This window comes from Gallinula chloropus (assembly GCF_964237585.1).
Source record: "Gallinula chloropus genome assembly, chromosome: 4".
Taxonomy (NCBI): Eukaryota; Metazoa; Chordata; class Aves; order Gruiformes; family Rallidae; genus Gallinula; species Gallinula chloropus.
In genome coordinates, this window is record NC_140088.1 from 31,401,035 (window position 1) to 31,425,976 (window position 24,942).

General features: G+C 53.3%; 1 protein-coding gene across 4 annotated transcripts in view; it reads left to right on the plus strand.

Moving 5' to 3' along the window:
* Positions 1 to 14,018: 14,018 nt before the first annotated feature.
* The window catches only part of WT1 (WT1 transcription factor), a gene marked incomplete at both ends in the record, with an annotated part of 36,844 nt that continues 25,920 nt past the window's right edge, over positions 14,019 to 24,942 (plus strand). For all 4 annotated transcript variants that reach the window (XM_084263530.1, XM_084263527.1, XM_084263528.1 and 1 more), the window contains 3 exons: positions 14,019 to 14,409; positions 18,650 to 18,772; positions 19,053 to 19,155. In XM_084263530.1, the coding sequence (XP_084119656.1) occupies positions 14,019 to 14,409; positions 18,650 to 18,772; positions 19,053 to 19,155 (617 nt within the window). The remainder of the gene's footprint in view (positions 14,410 to 18,649; positions 18,773 to 19,052; positions 19,156 to 24,942) is intronic.

Genomic DNA, 24,942 nt, shown 5'->3' on the forward strand with positions numbered 1-24,942 from the left:
GATGCTACCCTTCCATTGATCTGTGTGATCACTCCACACTACAGGTGTGCTTCAGTGCATCAGACTCTGCAATGTGAGAGCAGACAGATGATTGTTAAGGCAGGAGAAATGCTCACTAAATCTAAGAGAAAATACAAATATCTCAAAACATGGGAGAGAGTGAGAAAGAGGTACATTGGTAGGTTAGAGTGTCGATTATTGTTATTACAGTATTCAAATCCAGTCTTGAGTTATTAAATGCATCACAGTATTAAATGCCCCATTATCACACTGCTGTCTGCTTGGTGTCTGGCAAATATAGTTCCCGGGGTAATTCCTGTTCACAGGAATAGCCAAACTTGATGCTAATTGCCAACTTTGTTGCCATGGTTATGCAGAACAAACACCTCCCTAATTCCCCGGGGCAGGAATCAGGCATAACACAAAGGTAGCTAATTTACTACTCTGAATAGAAATAGGTTGAATAGAAGGCTTTGGTCAGCAAGGATGCTAATCCAGTTCCAGTCATTAAGTATCCCCGTGCAGAAGCGATGCTACGGCTCCCAAGCTGTTAAAGCAGATGCACAGATTTATCTGTACTTTCCCTATTACAAATACCAAGTTCATTTGAGCCTTCTGTTCAGAACTTTGGCAGAAGAGAGGGAAGGTTGGATGGCCACGGCAAGTGAGAGAAATAATTTCTATACATGCATTGTCTGTCTTTGTTCATGTACAGGGGGTGTCTGCTTAGGGGAAATGTCTTGCATTTTTATCCACATGTTCAGCTGTATTAATGCTTCCAGTGGTGGTGAACTTCCATGCTTAAAATATCAGAGAGAGTTTTAGTATGACATGGTCTGCTCCAGCTAAGAAACACCTAAACACTTATGTCTGCTTGATGCCACTGTGTCAATAATAGCAAATAGAGCTCATAATACAAATTTGATGGGTGTGCAGCAGAGATGGGAGGGCTGGGCTGCTTCTTCTAATGGAAGGAGTCTTTGGGGAAAGACATGGGCACACATGGAAAGCCAGAGGAACTGGTGAGGTGCTGGTGAGCTGCCTAGTGAACTAGGTGGAAGGGACAGAAGACCACTGTCCTTCAGGGAGGTCTTTCCCTTCTCCCAGATAAAACTACAGTGCCTACTTCTCCAGTTCTTCCATTGGCTGCAAGAGCAGGTCTGGTGGAAACAAAGGAGATGGTCATTGTGATGTTTTGTACAATCCTCTTGCTTTGGCAACATCTTTTTTGGCCTATGCCCGGAGGGAGTGCTGTGCACAGCTCTTGGTGCTCACAACAACAAAGCGGATACCAGAAGTTGTGCCTCCAGTTCACAAGTGCAATACTGACTCTGTCAACTGGCAGCACTGTATGTTCTGCCTGCAAATGACACAAAAATATATCCTTAATGAACTTCTTCGGTTATAAAGGCCATTTAAATGACATATGACTTTCAAAACAAGATATTCTATGGGGCCTATATATCTTTCCCCACTTCTATGTTTGCTTTTCCTGCTTTGGCATCTGACATTAATGTCTGTCATTGAAGATCTCAACCTTTGGATCTTTCTCATGGGAGACACAGATCAAAGTGTTTAAGCTTTCTAATTTGGCATTGCTGGCATTTTTTGTTCACCACAAACGTTTCCAATGATACTAATGAAGTTTAGCAAATTTTGGAGGAAAAATCATTAAGACTAGAATAAAAAAAGACTCAACCTAAATTGCTCTCTGGGAAGTTTAAACTCAGACACAGCATCGAACCTTTCCATTTGTACTAGAAATGAGGCTATTTGCAGGAGAGAAAAACAATGTTGAAAACTTTAGACAAAACATTTTGGTTTGTTCAGAAAAGGTATAACTATTGATCAAAAATAAATTCTGTGTGGTTCCAGTTTATTGAGGCGTGCTTATTTCCAAGACCAAAACTGCTGTCTTTTTATTTTCAGTCTTTGTTTGAACTGAGATCTACATTCATTGTTACTGAGCTTTAATAATCTAAGGGTCACTTGAAGGGCTTTTGTTTGAGAGACCTTTCAAGCCAAGCCAAGGCAGCAGTTTAGAGAACGTTTCTTGTTTGTAGACAAAAATATATTAAAACAACCAAGGGAGCTATTACTCTTCCACATAATTATTTTTAATGTCTCATTGGACATGTATGAAATGCCTTTCAGTTCCTGTGGGAGAATTACTTTTTTGTTTTGTTTTTACATTTTGCAGCGTGGCTTGTGTTAAATTTCTGTGCTGCTTTTCCATTGAGCAACATTCACCCCAAAAGACTTTATAAATATGACCAGTATCTCTAGGAATATGCTTCCAACATAATCCACATTAGTACTTAGAGTTTTGCCAGCAGTCATATGGCCTGATACCTTGCATACCTTGTGCCACCTATTTTTTCTGGCCATAATCAAGAAAGAACGTGACCCCAGTTCACAGTGGGAAAAGTCAGAGAGCAGCCGAGAGTCCAGGACTGCACAAGGTGAGGCAGAGCCGTATGAAATGCTGCTGCACCAGCTGGTGTTCAAGGCAGGGGAGACGGGAAGGAGGGCTACAACTCCCTTCTCCCCCTTTTCCCTGGTAAATGCACGCCAGAGCAACTTTGTGTCTTTGGTATGAAAATTATCTGTAAATGTTCTGTGTTGTGTAGCTCCTTTCAGTTACCTATGGAAGACCAAAATGGAGTGCATCCTTCTCTTTTGTACCAAGAAGAAATTTGTGGGGAGGAGAAAAAGCACCGAAATTGGGTATGGATGCAAAGAGTAGCTTTATGTGAAAACAGAAACCATCCTGTAAGAATGTAGTTCTAGTACAAATGTGTGGGCTTGGCTTGGGACGCGCCAATATTGTGCCATTTCTGCTCCATGGGGGTGCAGGCTTAGCAGGTAAATGCAGGTGCTTCATTTAAATGTCTCTTTCCTATTGTGTATTCATTATCCTTTAAATCTGCCAGTTGCCCTTTCCACTTTGAAAGATGCCCAGATGTTTCTTGCTCAGGCATTGAGAGCTCCTTCAGGTCACACAGCAGTCGTCTCAATTCTGCAGCCATTGCCCTTCTCTCAGGCATGATGAAAATTTCAGTGACCCGAAATGGACTGTGATGTCAGAGCGGTCCTAGCACACACCTTGGGCAAGGGCCCAGAAAGCATCAGGGCTCACTCTAAACCTGAGACATTCATGGATTAGAAGTTGCTGCTTTATCTGTGTGATGCACACAGCTCACTTGGCACCGTGCCCTGCATGTCGCAGCACCTCTCTCTTGTCTCTTTCCTCGGGGCTCATGTGTGCTCTGAAGTTCCAGTGACTTTACCTGTCTCTTCTGCTATAAAAGGCAAATCAGACTCTGAGTTCATGGAATGACAACGTAGCTCTGTGTCAGTTTTTGGCACCTCACACAAGTATACACCATTATCAATGTCTAGTCAAGAAGCTGGTAAAGTTTAGCAAAAATGGGTATCTAGATAACTGTCTTTCGTAACTGGATATAAAGCCAGTTTGAAATATATAGTGCTCCCAGGTTTTAAAAAGATAAATTACCATGTTCCCCATCTTCAGATGACTGAACCTAAAATCATTTGACCTGAGGTTACAAAATTTTAAGTTACATAGATGAAGTATAATTTGTAATATGCTCTGGTTTGTGGGATGACCTTGCCTTGTTTGTGGATAAGAACCACACCTTTCTAGCAGTGAAAGGCTGTGGAAGGTGTATCTTTGAAGCAGGATATGATTATGGAAGCCAATTATTGTATCTTGGTAATGCAGTGAGTTCTAATGGTTTAAGTATGAGTTGCTCAACAATAAGTGATTTAATTGCTTATAAAATTGCTTTTACGTGAACTTCAGTATCTTAGAATAATAATTGTGTCTCAAACATATATTTTAATATTATAAGGATAATATGCACTTACCAGTACCTACCTAATGTCACAGTGGCAGAATGCTTAGAGAGTATTTTGTACACAAAATCATTGCAAATATGTACTTAATAACACGTTCCTTGAGACAATGACCATAAAGCAAACCAGAGAATTTTTGAAGATACTATTACTTGAGGGATTCCTGGGAAGTTGATCTTGCAGTGTCATCCAAAGTTCCCTATCCTCATCTGACAATTTTATGGCTTTGAACTCTCACTCAGTTGTTCAAGGTGATTTAGTCATTGGTTTGCATGTCCTTACATTTAGACAGTGCCAAATATAATTGTTTGCAGAATATTTAGTTCAACTCGGAGTGCTTCGATTCTGCAGAGGTGCTGCTGGAGGGAGCTCAGAGGAGGACAGCAGGAAAAATGCAGAGGTCTAAATACGCGCGGCCTGAATGCAGGGTAGGAAAAGCTGGGATGAAAGGACATAATGGTCTATATGTAACTGAAACATGTAAGCATGAGAGAGAGAGAGAGAGAAGAATTATGTTGAGTTTGGCAGGAGGATGTAATGAGTAATAGATGGAATGATGAAGGGGAAATAAAATTGGCTGGATGAAGAAAAGCTTCCTGACCACGAGATCTTGTTTGATTACTGAAGTTTCCCCGGGGGACTTCTGTGATTTGGGAAAAGTTGTACAAGACTATTCAGAGCCTTGCAGTGCTCCACAAAGCACAGCTCTGTAGTCACCTAATAACTGGCATCCAGGAGTGGCTAGTGCTTCCCCACTTTTAACTGTGTCTGAGGTTCATTGGATTCCTTGCATTTGCTGGGCAGCCCAGAGCATTCCTTGTGTGCTGGACGGCCTAAGGCTTCTGTTTGAATTAGGATTACTAAGTAATATTACAGCTTCTGGAGAAAACCTACCTCCTGTGAGCTCATGCATGCAAATGTCTTTACTGTGGCTATGGGGTTGATCCTGTTTCTTTGATGCTAAGTGCAGGGAAGTGCAAGGTTGGATCCAGCTGTCCAAGAGGATACAGTCTTTGGAGATGCTTTTGGTAGCAATAGCATGTGCCTTTGTGTATGCACTCATAAAACTGGGCCCAAACCTTTACAATATCTGGGTGGCTATCATCAATAGATGGTGTTGGAGTGGAGCATATTGCTGTGTGTGAAAAACTGAGTCTGAAATACTCTGAAATCCTTATTTAGCTGGAGAGGTTTTTATGCTTAAACAGGCACTAGTAAAATAAGGAAAGTTATCCAAGAACCTAGTCAACTTATTCTAGAACTTTCATTTTGTGACAAAGCAAATGTAGCTATTACAAGGTGTTATGTTACCCACACATAGAATTAATTCATTATAGATTTGGTGTCTGACTAGAGCTGACTCAAGTAGCTCCTCTGAGAGAATTTTATCAGATGAAAAATGAAGTGTGTTTCTAGCTGATAGCCAACCAATTTGCTGAACTTATTTTGACTTCTGCCCAGAGGTTTTGAGAGTAAATTGATAAGGAGAATCTATTTGGATATGAACAATTAGGAGAGAAGCATACAAAAAAAAACAGGAACCCAGAGGCAGTGAAGACTACAAGGCTTCTACAAATTGGAAAGCTCAGATCATGGTGTTAGGAAAATGGGTGAACAGACTTTTCCTGCTGGGTCTCTTCTGCTTGGCCTTTCAGTATACTCCTTGTTTTCTACCAGCTGCTCAAAGCAGTAGAACCCATTTCTTCAAATGCACATAGAAGTTGGATGCTGCTGCTCAGGGTGAAGCAATGAGATAAATATTGCTAAGAACTCGGTTTTGAAACTGCACACAATCTGATGCCTGCTCTGCTCCCAAGAGCTAACGGGTTGGAACTGTGGAAGCCCTGAATTTTTGAAACAAATCACACAGAACTGAGAGGGGTTTTTTTGTGTAGATTAATCTACTAATAATTTGTTTTTTAAAAAAATCTTCTTATAAGGATACTCTTTTTTTAATTATCTTTTTATTTGAATTCATTATTTATTATCTCGTGGGGGCATGATAAACTCTGTATCAAAAGGTATATAACTTGTACATTCTGAGATATATCTAATGTCTACCAAAGAAAAAACATAAATCATTGAGATGTGGAACAGTGATCACAATGGAAGTTTCATTTGCAAAGGATTTATGGAGACTTGCAGTCAGTATTATGTTTTGAATAAATGCACCATTGACCAGTATCAGATTTCCATAGGCTTTATCTTGTTTTTTCTAAGCAACTGCTCATAAACTTTTTTAATATCTTGATTAGCATGATGGTGCTACTTGCAAATCTGTTCATAGGGCTATTAATCTATGATAGTGCAATCTAGAGAAAAGAATCACACTCATTTAGTTGTTCTTTTTCATTGTTTAATTTTAAAAACATAAATAATAAGTTGACAGGGTTTCTTTGTGCCTTGTTTGGCTTCTTTCTTTTCAAATAACATGTTAAGTAGTTCAAGACAGGTTTGTCAAGACAGAACAGAAGTTGGTCTTGGTTCCAATTCTGTACTTTACTGAACTCTACTTTCATGCAATAGGAAGGAAAAACAAGTGGTAGATTTGACCAGTTTAGGAGTCTGTGACTCAGTGCCTACAGCAGAGTCTCTTTTGCTTTTAATTCCTGGGTTGTAGTGGTACTCAGGTGAATTTAGCAGGATCAAACATACATAAAATCTGAAGGGAAAGGATTCTTCTGTGTCTTATGAAGAAATCTGACTTTTAAGCCAAGTTCAACAAAAGGGCTCGCTCCCTCCCCTCCTTTCTTCCCCCACCTCTCCATGCAAGCTTCATTTCTAACCATTCCTTCATACCTCACTCTCCACATGAGCTTTGCAAGGCAGATCTGTTGGTGGCAGTGAGCTCAGTGAAAGCTGCTGCTGAACAGTCACATGCAAACAGCCGACTCGTGCAGTGACATGTTGACGAGAACAGTGCTGGCACCAGCACAGCCCAGTTAGGTTCTACTTGATTCTATGGAGGACACCAGGAATTCTGTCACTGCTTGCAGCAGATCTCTCTTGGCCTGAGACCCCAAAGCCATGGAGTTTTCAGATGACTATTCACCCTCATGGACAGACCACATATCCCATGCAGCAAGCACCATGTGGTACATCCACAAGGGAGCAAAGGGCTGTAAAGCTTTGGTCTTGAAGGAAAAAAAAATAAAAATTGAGTGGAAAGCTTACAAATAAAGAACTGGGAAAGCTCTTGTTTTAGTTGGAGCTAGACTTTCATTGTCTGTTGCTTCCAGCCAACTAGATGAGAAAAATGAGCTTGCTTGCCTTCTGTGTATTGCTGCAATCCACATGTATCAGCGCATAGAATCCAGAGAGGGAAAAGAGACATGTACCTTTGTGTATCCACAGTAAATGAAGGACTGGGTATGCTCAGTTATTAACGAAGCTGAAAGGCTGTGCCGAGGGGCTGAGGGCAGTGGAATCTCTCCCCAGGTTGTGAAGGAGCTGTTGGCGTGTGCTGTGCTAATGGGGATGGAAGAAGGGACTTGCCGTGTTGCAATAGCTCTCCAGCTCCAGCCCTGCCACCCCCTCAGAGGTCACATCCGTGGCAGATCACATGGAGCTGTGCTGCGTAACATGACAACCATCTGCGTTCCTCTGCCTACCCGAGGTCTCCAAGCATTCCACAAATACTGCTGGGGTCCCCCAGTGTGCTGGCAAAACTATTGTCTCCTCCTCTGTTTCTGCAGAGCATGCAGAAGGCACTGAACAGAACCAAGAAGGTTTTATGCCTCATCTGCTTTAGGCACGTGGCACAGAGTCTTTGCTGCTTGCCTTCTGCACTCAGAGGATATGCTTGGTTTTCCTCAATGGGTGATGCAGGGCATTAGACCCTGGTGGACTGGAGTCCATAAGTGCTGATTTCAGTGGAACCACGCTTGCTGTAAGGCACCCTCACTTCAGGTGCTTACACACGTGAATTCTGAAGTGTCTGTAGGACTACCAACCTCCCCCCCCCCCCATGGCAGGGGGATTGGAAATTGATGTTCTTGAAGGTCCCTTCCACCCCTAACCATTCTATGATTCCATGAAAATCCCATGAGAAGGGGTCTAGATCCTCAGATGAGGTAAAACAGACTAAGCTCACTGGAGCCCTGCTAGTTTCACGCTGAGGAGGGTTGGTCAAGAGGGTGTCTTTGCTCAGGGTTGCAAAAGGGCGTTGCAAGAGCAAAGTGAGATTGGGACTTTGCTTGCATTGTTTAAGTGTGTTTGTTTAAGAACAAAGTTGGAAGATAAAGGTATGGATGGTTAGTGTTTAGGAAAAATAGTTCATAGCCAGCCTACTGGAGATATGGGTAAAGGACAATTCATCTTCTGTCCCTGTCCTGTCATACCCAATGGTTAGTGAGACCCGAGGCTGCTGGTGTGTTCAGTTACAAACTGCCTTTCCTGACCTGTGAGGTACCAGAAATACTGCACTGTGTGGCTGGGGCTTTCCTAACACTTCTGAAAGGCTAATGTTAGGCTTGCATTCCCAGTGTGTACCCGTATTCAAAGATGGTGTCCCCGTGGCTCAAATAATTCTCTGGGTTTGTGCCCATGACACGTACTGTCACTGATTTGCTTCTATCGTATTACTTTAGACCTCAGAATCCAGTGCCACTATAAAGGCATACTACAACCAGGGAGAGATTAATTCCTTAGATCTCAGTTGCCACACATCCATTTATGATTTAAGGTATTTTTTTGACTCCCAAAATTATCATTGTATTGCTTTCAAAACCATTTAGAAAGAATGCCAAGAACTGAGCATATTCCCTAAGAGGTGTGTGTGTGTGTCCCCAATTTATTTTGTATGTAAGTACCAAATACCTATAAAAATTCTATATAATCGTTTCAGTTGCTCCATAAGTACATCCCATTGTGTATCTAAGACTTCTAAAATGTCTCATACGCCAGAACTGAAAGATGTTACTGATACTCGGCTTTGTATGAACTCCTATGCACCAGAACCCCGGCGAGGGCAGGATACGCAGGGATACTTTATGGCCCTATACAGCTCCGTGATTTATACTGAGCCTCGGCTTAGCAGCATGCTAATAAATTTAGCAGAGCCCCCGTAGTACCTCGTACCTCGCACCCCTCCGGCACTGAAGTGGGCACCGCCGCGGGGGGCGGGGGGAGGGGGTGGAGGGCGAGCTCCGAGCCGAACGCCGCCGGCCCGGGGCCCCGCAGGTGCGGGAGGCGGAGCGCCGCCGGCCCCCGGGCCGCTCGCCGGGTTGAACGCGGGGTCAGGGCCGCGCCGCGGCTGGGCCGCAGTCCCGGCGGGGCGCCGCGGGGCTGGGCCGGGCTCATCAATTTCCCTTGCTCGGTGCCTGCGTCCCGGCGCGGTACTAATGCGGAACAAATTGAGACATATCCTCTCCGTAATTAGTTCCAGCGTTCCAAAGATTTACGGTAAAATAATGGTCCGAGCCCCACCGGCCAGGCTCGGCCCGCCGCGCGCCGCCGCCGCACGGCGGTCGCGGCGCTGGGGAGGCGGCCCGGGGGCCGGGAGCGGGTCCCGCCGCCGCTCCGCCGCCCGGTGCCGGGCCCGCGGGGTCTGCAGCGGCGCGCACCGCCCGCGGGGGGGCGCGGCGCGGGGGCGCGCTCGGAGCGGGAGGCGTTCCGCTGGCGGAGCCCCCGGCCGCGCTCCCCCGAGTGGCGGGGCCGGCGGGGCGGGGGAAGGAGCCCGGGGAAGGGAGGTGTACAGGTCCCCGGGCGCCGGAGGGCTGTCCGCCCTGCGGCCCCCGCCGCGGATGTTGCCGAACCTCGGCGCTGCCCGCCCGCACCCGTGTCCCTGTCCTCGGAGGGCCCTTAGCGCCCGACCTGCCTGTGCCCTGCTCCGCTCAGCGGGGGGCCGGGGAGAGGGCACGCAGCTCTCCCCTCCTTGTGCCATAAATGATGGCATTTTTTTTTCCCCTTAAAGGACAAAATGTCCTCTGCCCAGCTCGAAAGCGTGCCAGTGCCCCCGTCAGTCCAGGCAGGGAAGGCCGATGCCGTGGTGCCCGCAGTTCTCGGCGCTGCTCTGGCGGGGCGCGGAAAGGCAGGGAGGAATGCAGGATCGGGCCCGCCGTGACGAGTTCCTGCCTCTCTGCGCCCTGCGCTCCTGGAGATGCTTCGCAGCTTTGTTTCTGCTGCTCTTGGCACTTAAATAATCAAACTCTGATCAGCTCCCTGAGTGAAAGGAGACAGATCCCTCTGCGTGTTGTGAGCGGCTTGAGAGGGATTGGAAGGGCTGGGGATTTATCTCTGTTTAAGTCAGGCTCCCCCACCTCCGTGCAGCGAGGGGATCGTTTGTGGAGTTTGTTAAAAATGTAGTAAGAATTACCGGTCCATTAATTGGTTAGCACGGCAGGGGAGAAAGCAGAACAGGGAAACGTCGTTTGGGGAGGTGCTTCGACAGTGCTCAAGTTGGAGCAGATTCCCGAGCCCGTTTTACCCGGGACCGAGTGGGACTCTCAGTAATCCCCGTCCATGAAATACCTGTTGTTTGATCTGGTAGAGTATGCCTTCGAAGATTCGGCGTTTTCAGGAGTTACCATAGCTGTGGAATAGCGGGCAAAGCAATAAAGCTTGATTACTGCCTGGCAGAGATTTGGATCAGACCGAGTTTGGAGAGGAGAGGGCAAATAGTTTTGGACAGCCCGGGTCTAGACACCGGCAAAGGAGATGCTGTCCCTGAACTGCCATCTCTCCGGCCATTGCTTTCAGCTGGGTACCGCGGCCCGGTTTGCGGAGTGTGGGGTGACTTACGCCAGAGTCTGACTGGGATCGGGATCTCCGGGGAAGAGACAAACAAATGTGCTCTGCGCGGTGGGAGCAGCTCCTCTCGGTATGCCGGGGTGTTCCCGAGGGGACCTGCTGCCAGCGCTCCCGGCCTGGGCTAGAAAATGCCCCCACTTTGCAGCGGAGCGGGAGATTTTTCTCTCTAGTGCTGGCTAGAAGGGGACGGCTGCGGAAAGTGGCGCTGACCGTTTCCAAAAAGCCCCCAGCCTGTCCCGGGTTAGAAGGCTCCGGGCTTCCCTCCTCGCCCTCCGCGGGCTGCACCGCTGAGAACATCCCCGAGATGCACCCGCCCTGTTTGCGCCGGGACCGCTCCGTGCCCCGCACGACTGAGGTGGCCCAGGAAGGCGCAGGTGCCGGTGCACAGCGCTGCGCAGGACTGAGCTGACGGCCCCGGAGCCCCTCCAGCCGAGCACGGCTTTCCCCAGCCTCTCTGCAGGCGCTGCCGGCAGCCGCGGACAAGGAGGATGCGCTGGCGGCCGAGGGGTCGCCTTGTTTCACCGCTGGGAAGTGCGAGAGAGGCGAAGGTTTGGAGGGACATTGGCAGTTCTTTCTCACAGGTGGAATAACGCAGACCTGAGCCAGCAAGAAAGTATCTTTCCCTTTCAGAAAGATTTATCAAGCTAGGATATTTCAGCAAAAGAAAGAAACAAACACAAAGAAATAAAGCCCCGTTCACTAGATTGAAACATAGTCCGCTGCCGGAAAGGCTTTTTCTGTTTGTACCAAGAGAGGTCTAGTTTTCGCGGGAAATTAAATACTTCGCTTAGGCTGCCAATGTACGTTGTCATTTTAGAGACGGAGGTGAAAGGGACCGACCTCAGGTGTCGGTCCAACACAGAGCTGAGCAAACCCCGCAGCAGCCCCGCTCACGACTCTGCACCTTCCCGCGGCTCCGCAGAGCCCCCGCGGGCACGGGGACAGGGAGTGAGTGCGGTGTGCGGATACTCCGGTGCGGTCAGAGAGGAGGAACAGAGCGGGAGCAAGAGTCTGGGACCGGCGGTGTCAGTAAGGGCAGCGCACTGCCCCCCGCACGGCCATGGGGGGCCTTCACGACTCTGTCAGAGAGGGTTTTGGTTTGGTGTGTACCCGCAAGACACGGCAGAACCTGGAAGCTTGGACGGTCTTTAATATCGGCAAAGATAATAAATGTTTCGCTCTTACGTTACAAGGATATTTCCGTAATAAATAGGTTTACGCATCAAAAGAGAGATTTTTAAAAGGAATTCTCTGACGATAACTTGTGAAAATTAAAGTGATTTCACTAACAACAAAAGTCAACTATTTTGGTTAAAAAGTTTAAAGAGAAAAGGAAGTTATACTTGGCTACTCTAATAACGACCTATTTTCGTTTCTTTTGTTGTAGCATTTACGTTTTGCAAATTAAAACATCGTTTCAAGATTGGTGATGCTTGAGGTAACCTTTAATGCCGCGGGGAAAAGGAGATACCAAAGTGTAAATTGTCACCGGGAAGACAACGGGCACGGTCTTTCCAGCGGCAGGTAAATGTTCGTGGCGATTCTTTTGTTATTTTATTTGTAAAGGGAGGGTGAGGCGGCCGGAAGGGATGCGGGCTGTGCCGTGCTGTGCTGTGCTGCCGGTGTGCGCCGAGCGACGGCCCCAGCGGCGGTTTCGGTGCCGCGGTGTTAATAGCGGCCGGTGAAGATGCGCAAGGGACAGGGCCCGCAGGTCGCGGTGCTTCCCCCGCGTACTCTGCGAGTGTATCTCGTCGGGGCGCAGCTCCCAGGAGCTGTCCCACGCGTGCTCGTAGAAGCTACAGCTCCCCTCCCCCGGTAATTATTAATTAGTAATTTGGAAGGAAGATGGTAGGATCTCCCTTCTCGCGTTTGGTGAGGGTGTCTCCGTCGGGGGAGGTTGCGGACTCGTCTCTGCCCCGGGTCTCGGCATGCGCCTGGCCGCGGCGGGTACCGCCACGTCCCGCGGGGCTCAGCCGCCCGCCCCTGGTCTTCCTCACGGTCCCGCACAGTGGAAATCACGGCATCCCTTGCTGCCAAGGCAGACCCGTAACCCGTTGTGTCGCCTGGAAGACCGTCGGGAAAGCGGAATAAGATGCCATCGAGGGCTCTCCCGCCGCCGCCCCCGGGATGCATGCCGAGGAGTTGCTGTCCAGGACGCTGGAGAAGCAAGAGAAAGTCGGGGGGTCCCCAGGAACAGTGCCAGGGGAATCTCCCGAAAGCGGGTTACTTACAGCGCTGCCATCCACCCCCGCCCGCCCAACCGCTTCCTTTCCTCTCACATACGGGCAGGGCGGAGGGACGGGGCTGGGTCCGGTCCCCTTGCAAAGGGCCGCCCTCCCCTCGCCGGCGGAGCCCTTGGTACCCTGGCACGGCCGGCTCTGCACGACGTGCCGCGGCCCGGCGCCCCCTGAGGCGCCGCTGCACAGGGACAGGGAGCACCGGTGTGTGAGGGGGCGGGGGCCCGGGCAGGCCGCCCGAACCCCGGAGGAGCTCCGGGGAACGCGGGTTCCTCCCATAGCGAGAGAGGCACCTGGAAAGACACTTTCCCCTCTCAGGGACGGGGTCCGCCCGCCCCGGGCTGGGTCACTTCCCCTGGCTCCTGCAAGGGCGGAGGTTTCTCCGCGCTGTCCCCAAGGCCTGCGACCCCGCCGCCCTCGGGAGTCCCCACGGACATGCAAGGAGCTGGCGGGGGAAGTCATCCAGCACGTACTTACTGGCCACCTGGATCCCTCTTAACAGCCTCGCAAGTCTCTTCTACAGCGAAGGGACGTTAGGGTGAGATTTAGTGACTCTTGCACCAGAATAAGAGTGGGAGTGATGTGTAGGGGAGATATATTCTCCACAGTAACCTCTCCCCCTCCATCCCCGACTCTCCTCACCCCCACCCCCCACCCCCGCGTGTCTGGTCCGGCTGGGTTCAGCAGAGCGGGCTGTGGGCAGCCCCTCGGCGGAGGTTGTGTGAATGGAGGATCGGCGTGGCTGACTCCTCCTCCCCTGCAAGCGCCTCTATTTGAGCTTTGCAAAGTTGAGTGTGAGCAGGCATCCGAGGTGAGGCGTGCGAGGCGACTGTGCCCCCCTAGCACGGACAGACGGACACACGCAGAGGCAGACACACGCACACTCCGCCCTGCCCTGAGCTGCGGGCGGGTGCAAGCCCGGAGGCGATCCTGGAGAACAACCTTTCCCTGTCGCTGTTGCCGGCTCCCGCAGGGCTGGACCCGGGGAGCTGCGTCGCGGAGCAAACTTCACCTAAAGGGCTGAGCTCGCCAGCCTGGTGCCTGCAGCCGGAGCCGGCCTCCGGCTTGGCGGGCAGGGGCCAGGTGTCCTGGAACAAGTGCGGCCCGGGAGGAGACTGGCTGCCCGGCGGCCGGCAGAAGGTCTGCGAGCAGATGGGCTCCGATGTCCGAGACCTCAACGCGCTGCTGCCCTCCGTGCCCTCCCTGCCGGGCAACAGCAACTGCACCATGCCGGTGAGCAGCGCGGCGCAGTGGGCTCCTGTCCTGGACTTCCCCCCGGGGGCCTCCTATGGCTCGCTGGGGCCGCACTCCTTCATCAAGCAGGAGCCGAGCTGGAACGGGTCGGACCCGCACGAGGAGCAATACCTGAGCGCTTTCACCGTCCATTTCTCCGGCCAGTTCACCGGCACGGCCGGGGCTTGCCGCTACGGGCCCTTCGGCGCCCCACCGCCCAGCCAGCCGCCCTCCGGCCAGGCTAGGATGTTCCCCAACGGGCCCTACCTGCCCAACTGCTTGGAGAGCCAGCAAGCGATCCGCAACCAGGGTAAGGGGAGCGCTGCCGGTCGCCCGGGGCTCGGGGGGGTGGCCCCCAGAGGCGTCCGCTTAGGCTTGCCGGGCCGCGGTTGATGTAAACACCAAGCTCAGCCTTTCTCTCCGCAGCAGCCGGGCAGGGTTAGGCAAGCCAGCCCTTCCGCGCCTCCTTTCCCTCCCTCTGCGGCAGCTCCGGGCAGTTTTAGGAGCCACGATTGTTCGCCCCCACCCCTCCTGTGGGGTAGTGGGCTGCAGCGGGCGGCTCTGCCAGGCAGGCTGGAGGCCCCCGTTCCCCTGTCCCCGTCCCTTCCTCGGTTTGGAGCAGCCTTTCGTCTCGCAGGGAGAGGTCGGGAACGGTGTACGACTGGAATGGAGCCGGAGCCGGTACCCCGAGGCAATTCCCTCTACAAATCTTTGCGGGGGGCGGGGGGGTGGGGAGTATGGGGTGTGGGGAGGTGTTATCGCCAAACCTCCTGAATCGGAAAACCGCTGTCCGCACGTTAGTGTTTTCAACGCCTTGCCGAATTAACCTCGGAGCGCTGAATGCCCCCAGGCCGGGGTACACAAACCAAACAGGGGCGACTCGTAGTTCCCTTTCAGCATCTGCGCGGCTGGGACAGGCTACTGTTTGCACCGCCCTGAGAAATTCCCGTGGGCTGCACGGCCGGGCGATGGGTCATCCCCCGTGTGTGGCACCGGCATCGTCATCTAATGGTTTTTCTCCCAGCGGCTGTAGTATAAACATCTGCCGGTGCGAACGCGAGGAAGAAGGGAAAGGGGGCGAGCGTGCGGAGAGCTTGCCGAGACCTTTCGGGTCCTTCCCCCCCTACTTCAGATGGCCCCGTGTTATTGAGCTCCTGCTCCGCACAGCCCGGCCGCGGTGCCAGGGGAGCCTGGCTGAGAGAGGGGTCGGACCGTCGCGACCCCGTGACTCGGAGGACGAGGGAGTAGGAGCGGCGAATGTTGCGTGCCCGGCCGGAGCGGGATGACTCGCCGAGGTCTCTACGCTTTTGGCCGGGGTCTCCTGCGCCCAGCCCGCAGCTCGGGCTTGCTGTGCGCCGCGGGGGCAACCATATACCCACAGAGAAGGGCTGGGGTGGCCGCCTCGGGAGGCGCGGGGGGGGGGACGACACACACACCAAAGCAGAGGGGACGACGTTTGCAGTGAGGAGAGGCGGTGGCGCGGAGGAGAAGTGGTGGTTTAGCAGCCGGGCCGCGCACGGGCCTCCCCCGGGCAGTGCCGGGTTGCAGTACCAACGCTCTGCTGCCTTTGTGCCCCGGTCCCTGTCCCCGCTGTCAAGCCAGTGCCGGGCTCTAACGTTGGAAGCCGCGGAGCGCCAGGGCCGTGCTGCCGAGCCCGGCTGGGAAAAGACGAGCAGCATCCCTGGAGCTCGGGGAGAGGCTCGGCCGCGTCGGGCCGGCGGCGAGGCCCCAGGGCCGCTGCGGGGCCCCGGGCTCCGAGTGTCTGAACCCGGCGGAGAGCAGGCTGCGTTCGCCCCAGCACGCCGGGCCAGGAGCTCTGCCAGGGATTATTGTTTTAGACACCTGAAAGGTTTTCAGGGTGAGCAAGAGACCAGAGAGCTGCGACGCCGCGCTGTCCTATTCGGGGCCTGCGATGCCGCAGACGAAGTATGGCCCGCAGAATAGAGAGGCCAGTACGGGCTCCGTGTTTTCGTGCGTTACAAGGCTCTTGGGATGGTTGAACTCAGACAACAGGGTGTCACGGGGTCGCAGCTATTTGGTGAGCTCAATCACCGGGAGCCCCGCACGCACACACACCTGGGTGTGCCCGGAGATCTGAGGCCCAGCAGCCTTACATCCCTGCATCGACCCGGCCCCGGCCGGTGGAGCTGAGACCCTGTAGCAGCCTGGAGAAAGACACCGTCCCGGGGACCAAGGGTACCAGGTCCTTCCCGTGCTCGGCCGCCGGTCCCTGCGTCTGCAGGGAGCAGGGTGGTGTGTGGGAGTGTGGGGGTCCCTTCAGCTCGGTGCCGCCTCCCCGCACGGGCAGCACCGGCGTTTACCCACAACTATTGTAGGTGACATGCAGCGAGCTCCTTCGGCAAGAGGGAAGTCGGCAAAGGGAGTTTTCTTGCTTTTTTCTTCTTCGTGGATGGATAGTGTTCTTGCTTTGGCTCTCCTCAAGGTTGAAGGTTTTTTTGTTTTGTTGTTTTGGGTTTTTTCAGTCGGTTGCGCCGACCGTGGGAAAGACGCTACCTTGGCTCTGCGATGACATTACTGCCAAGTCTGGGATGGGTGGGCGTTAGGGAACTAAGGCTTTGAAACCTCTGCCCAATTTTCATCTTCTCATTCGCCTGTCTCTTTCATCCAGCTGGGCTCCTCCAACCACTGGATGCCTCCAGCGAGCCCCGTACTCGAGCAGATGTACAACTTTCAATTATTTTCAGCACATTTTAATCAGGCCTGGCTCTGATAACGCCCTAATTAAAGAGACCTCGCTATCGGCAGCTCGGTTCAGAACTAGCTTTCTTATCACATTCCTGAAGCTTTGGGTCAGGCAACACCGGAAAATGCGGCCAAAACCTCGTTCTGCTCCGAGCTGAGTTTTGAAGGTCACCGAAAGCCTGTGCCGGGCCAAAAGTAACGTAGAATGTGTCAGTGTTTTCTGAAAGTTAAAGAGTCCGAGGAAAATAGGGAAAAGGGAGTTGAAGGTTTATCCTCTACCCTGAGGGCTAAGGGAGGAGATAAGGAGCGAGAAACAGCTGTGGGATGGGAGCTCGTGAGGTACCGGCCTGTCAGCGCTGCTCGCATCACCGCGAAAGGAGCGCTGCTCCGAGGCCGAGGGGATTGTGAGGGAGGTTTGACCAGGGACGAGTCAGTCCCACGTCTATCCCAGCCCCGCAGACTCTGGGCCGGCTAAAAATCATTGCGAAGGTGGAGGTTTCAAAGTGTTCAGATATTTTTTTTTCCCGCTCTATCTCTCCTTTAATTTCTCCCGCGCAACCCCGTAGGTTTAATTAACTTAATTTGTCCTGTAATGTCACTGGATCCAGGCTCTCTGCAGAGAGAATAAAATGGAGAAGGAACAGCCGGATCCCTTTGTTGCCTCTCCATTTTATTGTCTGAAAAATCCAATCAGCGGTGGTGAAGCAGAGACCTGCATAGCGCTGAGCACTTGGCACGGGAGGGACCTGAGAGAGGAGCCTGAAAACAGTCCCGAATACTCCCCTTCGGCTGACAAAATCACCCTCCGGCCACATCCACAGCCAGGCGAGGATACTGGTGTTGGAATAAGCGGGTTAAGAGACGGGGGTGTGAGGGAGGGAATCCTCCTCGTCTGTTCGGTTTCTTTTCCCAGCCCGCGTCGGACCTTTTGTTTTGTTTTGGTTTGGTTTTTTGGAAGAGTGACTCTCGGAGGAGCTTGGTTCTCGGGATAAATGCTGATGAGCCGAGAAGCCTCTCAGATAATATTACTTTGTAATTACTTTTTTAGCCGAAGTTGTTTAGCCAGCTCCAAGTCATTAATGAAAGTTGGTGTCCAAGCACCTGATTTACGATTCCGTGTCGGCCCGGGGTCAGCAGAGGTGGTCTCTTTCCATCTGAATCTGCTCGGTGTAGGAAACAAAATAGGCTGTTTATTATTTTGGAGAGCAATTTTCGCTGAAAGGAGGAGTTTTGTTTTTGCATGTAACATTCTGCCTCTTTATTGCAGACTCTTCAGAAAGCTGTTCTTACGGAAAAAAAAAAAGATTAAAGGGTAACTTCTAAATTGGAAACGGCAGAGGAGTACACTGAGCAGATGGGAATCTTCCTTTTTAATATGAGCAACAATTAATGAAAACATCCTTTTTATTGCCGAAGCCGATATGTTCTCTTAAAACACGAACGAGACTTCCGACTTTCCGCCCTTCGGAGCGGGCAGCTCGGCCTGCTTCTCCCCGCGGCGGGGGGGGTCCCACGGGGGTCCTACCCGCACCGCCCTGCTCCCGCAGCAGGTAGTGCGTGTGCTGGGGAGGCGGGTGCGGTGGCAGAGTGAACGAAGGGGCACAGCTTTGCTGTGTCTTTTTCCTCACCGTGGGCAGCAGCACCGGGGGAAGATCACCACGGTGCAATAGATGCGAAGTGTTTCGGCAGCCCGCGGCCGTGCCGTGGGTGCGTGGCAGTGGGACCCTGCGGCACTCGGCCGGGCATGGGCTCCTCTCGCTCGACGCCTGCTCGGAGAGGCTTCGCGGGAAGCTGGCGGTCGAGCGGGTTCAAAGCTTCTCCTAACCCCGCTGTGGTCTCTTCGGCAGGTTACAGCACCGTGGCATTTGACGGGACCCCGAGCTACGGCCACACGCCGTCTCACCACGCCGCTCAGTTTACAAACCACTCCTTCAAACACGAGGACCCCATCAGCCAGCAGCCCTCGCTAGGTAATTTCAGCCTCCGCAGGGTTCGGACCGTGCTCCCGGCCGCGGGGACCCGTCTCAAAGGGGGCTGACGGCCGACTGGCAATCCGCAGTGGCTCCGGAGCCGCGCCGCTGCCCCCCTGCAGGTCTGGCACAGAGCTCAGACTGCCCAAACGCTGGAGGACGGGACCCTGCAGCCCCCTCCGCGGCACGGCGCCGGGCGGGGGACGGGACGGGACGCGACGCAACGGGGACGGGACGGCCGGTTGCTGCAGGGCTTAACTCTTCCCCATTTTCTCCGCAGGGGACCAGCAGTACTCTGTGCCTCCCCCGGTGTACGGCTGTCACACACCCACCGACAGCTGCACGAGTAGTCAGGCCCTGCTCCTCCGGAACCCCTACAACAGGTACCTCTGCCTGAAGGCCGTTTTGCCTTGCCTCCTTCTGCGCGGGTTGTTGCTCGGACGCGGTATCTCCCCCGCATGCCATTCAAACAGCTTTCTGTTCTATGCAAGTGTCCGTTCTGGGTTCGACAGCAAGGAAACAGGTTTGGGTTTTTTCCTTTCTCAAAGAAAAAAAAAAAGATACACACGTAAAACAAACACACACAGAGAAAAAAGCTCAACCAAAACCTCAAACAAGCAAAACCCCACAAAACAAGAAAAGACGCCGCGCCTTCTGCCCCAGACCTGCCGTGTCTCAGATCTTTCCCGGGCTGCCTCGCTCACCCGGGCTCTGGTGTGCGGGAGGTCCGGCGTCGCCGCCCTGCGCTGGTCGAGCATCTTCTGTGGGGTTCGGGCTCTGTGCTCCTGGCTCGGGGGAGCAGCTGCAGATGCCGGCCTCCTTGGAACACTACTGTCCCCGACGGAGCCCGCTGGTGAGAATGGTTTGGGACTTGCCCAGGTGGGGTCATCCGCCCCGGGGAAGTGCCCAAGGCAACTCCCGGGGCAGCCCAGCGTAGCCCGGTCTCAACCCCAGCTCCAGAGCATCCTCTCGCTGCCCGAGGCACACGCGGTCCCCGCCACCTTCGGCTTCTGTACACCTTCGGCTCGGTTCAGGCTACAGAGCGGAGACGGCCCGCTCCGATCTCAGTGTCTGACCCTCAAGTCGCATCAGTCGGCGCGGCCCTGACCCTGCGCCTTCCCCCCGCTCCCGGCGCTGTGAGTCTCCGCTGCCGCTCTTCCCCAAGACCGGGAAGAAGCTCACCGGTGAGCAGCAGCGATGGGCAGACTATGGTACAGGGATCGGGCAGGCGATTAGGCAGTTAAAACTCAGCACCATCCACGGGCTTCCTCTTGCCGACCAAAAGCCCTTTCGATGGCTCCCAGGAGCTATGGGGACTGGCTTGCAGGACGTTATTTATTGAAAACGGGGCAATAAACCTATCGAATTTCCTTCTGAGAGGAAGGTGCATCTGGAGCTTTGCTGCAAGCACGAACTCTCTTTGCCAACAGACAGGTCCGTTGCAAGTCCAGCTTCCAGATTTCTTTGGTCTGGCATGCGGGCTGGGCGTGTCTCTTGCAGTTTTACAATGTTTTTAGTGAGCAAAGAAGTTCCCCAAAATTTATTCTTCAACTTTTTGTGAACTTGGAGCCAGTCCCGTGTCTTGGAGTTGCTAAGTAACTCTCGCACACAAAACAATATGCCTCCGCGAAGGAAGCCGCGAGCGGCTCCTCTTGTAGGCCGGTTATATCATCTCTGAATAATCAAGACTGGACCCGGGACAACAAAATTCTGTCACTTCCAGAAGCCACTTCGCTAATGAACTTGAGTTGACGTCAAGGGAAGGAGGGAATGAGGTAATGAAGGAAGGAAAGAAGCATATCCAGAGATTAGCTCCCAGAATAATTGGCGGGGCGAACTCCTGCGCTGAAGTGACAGAGATTGCTCGCCTCTCAGGGAAATCTATAAATACAGTTCGTAGGGAGGCTTGGAGAGGATAGTCCCGAACCGCCGCGGGCAGCCACCACTCTCCCCAGCCCCGCTGGGCCTCGGGCCTTGCTCTTGACGCCCCGTACCCCAGTCCCGTCCCCGGGCTCCCCACGGCGGCAGTAGCCCCTCGGGCGCTCCCTCATGCGGCGTTTGCACTCCTTTGTAAGTTTAGTGGAGCGAGCCCAGTCCCGGGAGGTGTGAATCCGATAGGAAACCGCTGCCTGTGCCGCGGGGTCTCTCCTCCATGTGCCTCTACTGAGGAAGCATCGGGGAAGGGGTGAGCACAGCCAGGCATCGCCCCGCCGTGGGCACCTCCCGCCCAGCGCTTCGGGACCCGGAACCCGGTGCGAGTGGGCAGCGCGGCGCTACGGGGCCGATTTCTTCCCGACCTTAGCCTTGGTCCTTCCCTGCTCCCGGAAGGTTTACTGCTTACTTCGGCAGGACAAGGATTTAATTCCTTAAACCTCACACGAACCAATACTAATGTGTTGGGGTGTAGGTCAGGGGAGAACTTGTTCCATGTCGAGGGCAGCTCCAGCTGTACAAAGCCTGCTCCAGCACCTAAGCCCCAACAGGTGGGTGAGCTCGGTAGGGCGTCCTCTTGTCCCCTCTTGCACATCTTCACAAACATCTGGAAAAACCGATTTTCCTACTACACTAGTGTTCTTTCTAGAAAGTGTGGTCAAGAAAGTGGGTGACTAGTTGCTGTGCAAAACCGGGCGTGACTCATCAGTTACGTTTCCGACGTCCTGAAAACCGACCGCAGTTAGTTAATAGTTATATCGATCTGGCGGAATCTTAATTATTTCTTTCTTTTTAAAGACCGTATTAATTCCGAACCTTCTTTGCGTAGATTTATTTTGCTTTTAGCAATTTAGGTCCAGGTTGCCAGCTCCGCCCTGACAACCGACGGCTCGATTGACGCATCTGAGCGCCGGGACTGGCAGTGATGGGGCGGTGAGGCCGTGCGCGGCCATGCCCGCCCTCGCTGCGCGCCTCCGAGGGCGCCTAGTGAGCGCAAGGGACGGTGCTCATCCCCGACGTGGCGGGGCTCATCGCGTCTGTCGCTGCTCGCACAGGCTAAGGACGGCTGGCGCTCCCGTCCGCCTGTAGCAGTGGAGAGGGAGCGAGGGCGAGATGGGGGGAGAGGGAGAAAACGAGCTCGGCAACGGGTGGTGTTGCCTCTTTCCACGGCGGAACGTCCCTGCTGTTTGCTCCGTACCGTCTCACCTTTGCGTCTCCCCGGGACGGGCATCGTTTGCGGTCCCTCGCCCACCCATCCCGGCCGAAGCTTCGAGTTCGCTCGGAGTTATACCCGCTCGCTCCGTCCCGCAGGGCCCCCAGACCTCGATCACCCCCCGCCTCGGATTTCTGGTGCGCCGAAACGAGCCCCACAGGGTGATTCTTCCGCGAGCAGAGGTGGAACAAGAAAGCAGCTGCGGGGAGACGCAGTAGTGAACATCATGATGCTCTCTCCTCCCTCATCATGATCTCAGCTGGGAGCAAGAGAGCGCCATGATGCCGCTATCGGCTTCCTCCAGCCTGGCCCGCGGGGAGCCGCGCCGGGTCACGAGTGGGTGTGAGCGGCAGGGTCTTTGGGTCAGGGAGCTCCTCTCAGGGACCTAGGGCTGAAGAGCGTTCCCTTGTCTCCCGTACCAAGGCAAAGCAGTCGGGAAGGCGAAAGCTTCAAAGAAACGGTTAAAAGATCATAATTCTTATACTGGAAGGAAAAGTATCTCTGAAATCTCTCGCCTCGGCAACTACTTGCTCTCTGTTTATAGCGCAGCCTGCTCTTCTGCCAAGGAATACTGCGCCTGTTGTTGATAGCTGGACATGGATGACAAACCAGCACAGATTGCAAGTGTGCATTGGGTGACCAGTATTTGTGGGTCCATTAAAATGGTGATGTGAACTTTTCTACCTCGCGCTGTTTAATGTAGTAAACATGCTCGATGTTGAAAATTTACTGTGAGTCACACTTACAAAGACTTTAAAAGTGGAGGAGTCTCGGTTCAGATTATAGCTCTTTCTGTGCAGAGGTCAAGAACTCGGTAATACTGCAATGCAGGCCAAAACAAACTCTATATGATCTACTACTGGTTTCCTTTTAAGTTCCCTTTTTGCTCAGCGTTGACTTCCTTTTATTCCACTCCAACTTACATTAATCCCCGTTGTAGAAATGTTCCCCCCTTCCTCTCCTTTCTCTTTAAAAGCATCTCTGTAATGAAAATAAGTTATTTTTAGTGTCGTCTTTGTGGCCGTTTGGAGGGCCAAGGATTCAGATTGGAATCAGTGCAGGCGTATCCCCGGAGACCCCGCTTTCCTTCTCATCATTCAAACCTCATCCAAAGCCGAGACTTTGAGAGGAGCTGTTAATTCCATGAGATCATCTCATGGTACTGTCAATAATAAACCATGGCGAGGCGTAAATGGAGTTAGGGATGTCCTGTTCTCTCTCACGTGTCAGATACGAGATGTTGAATCCCGTGTAGGTGCCCGGTGGCCTCCGGGCAAACGGCGGCCGCCACGGCCATTCCTGCCTCCGCGCTTGCCGGGGCGCGGAGCGCGGCGGTTCCCCCGCCTGCCTCCCGCTCTAGGGCCGCGTACCACTTAGCCAAAATTTGTGCAATCCCGAGCCTGCCTGCGGGGTGTGGGGGTGCCCCTCCGTGGACACTCAGGTGCCGGGGCAGAGCCCACACGGGATGTGCCGAGACACCACGGCGCATCCCGCGGGAATCCACTTCCAGGGCCTCAAGTCAAACGTCTCCTTCTCCCCGAGTCGAGCAGCTGAAACGCGTACCCGCTTGGCTCCCGCGCCGGGGGCGGCCAAGGCTAGCGTGAGGTGCCGAGCCCGGAGCCTTCCCTCCCCCTCCTCAGGCAATTATTCCTCTGGTTCCTTCCCCACCGCAACTGCAGCGGGAGGGCGGGGGGAGAAGGCTGCGGGTCTCCCCTGGGGCCGCCCCGAGCCAGAGGCACCGTCTGCGGCCAGAGCGGGATTTAGCGGAAAGAGCGGGGTTTTGCTCGCCCTCTTTCTCCGAGTGCTTTACGTGACGCCCAGCCTGCCCGAAAGCCACCCCGGGCTCTCTTCGAAGGCTCAAGCCAGCTCGGTCCCTGCCGTTAGGCTGTTGTCGGAGCTGCCGACCAAGGAGCGAAAGGCGGCTGTAAATCGGGGAGGGCAGGAGGGAGCTTTAGGCGGGGAGGCGAAGACGGTGCGCTGCGGCTTCACCGCGGCGCGGGACGTTGCGCTGGTTTCGGAACGGTTTGTTTCGGACACTGTCACCCAAAGGCGGCATGCAATACAGTGGCTGGGAGCTAGTGACAAGATGAATAAGTGTATTGCTTTATGAAAAAGCAAAGGAGGGGAAAAAGTGGATATTGTGGGGGAGGCTCTTATAAATGAACTGTCAAGCGAAAGAAAGTTAAAGGGAAATCTCCTGCTGTAAATGCATCGGGCGGGCACTTCTAATAAAAATCAGGGTCCTGGAGGAATTAATTACAGCAGCATTACAGGAAGAATTCGTGGAATTGCAAAACGTAGTTGGCACAGACCAGCACAGACTGCTATTGCAAATGGGGAAACTGCAGGAGAGTTTAACAATTCCTGAGCTGATATGCAGGACATTGTAGTAGCATAATAGCACTTCAGACACACTAATGAATAATAGTGTCCAGTGGTACTGACAAATGATATTACGCATACTTCGAGATTGAAGTCACTTAATTTGCTTTTATATGCAAAAGCTTCCCACTGGAATCTGACTTTTTTAGGTCGCTTCTACCTGCCACGAAGAAAAAAATAAGGGGGAAAAAATACCCTCTTCTAATAAGAGAATGATATAAATTCACTGCATAAGTCCTGCGAATTTAGGTGTAATTAATCAACAGGGAGACTTGCGTTTATTGTGAGCGGCTGTTCCCCGGCCCGGGCATCAATCACAGCCCGGCTGAAAGGCCCGGGGGCTCCCGCCTCGTTCCCTCCCCGCCAACGGCTGCGCTTCGGGGAGAGCCCAGGGCGGGGGAGCCCCCGCAGCCTGCCCCGGGGGGCGTGCCACAGGCGACGGCACCTCTTCTGCCTCGCCGGCAGCGCGGGGAGCTCTTCGTCTTACGGGCGGGGGGAACGGGCCGGGAGAGCCGCTCCGCGGGCGGCGGCTGCCGGGGGTCGCCCCTGCCCGCCGAGCGCCGCCGTGTCCCGCGGTCGTTTACCGCGGCCGCGCTCCCGGGTCTGCGGGTTCGAGGTGGAAAGCGGTGGTAGGGGAGCCGAG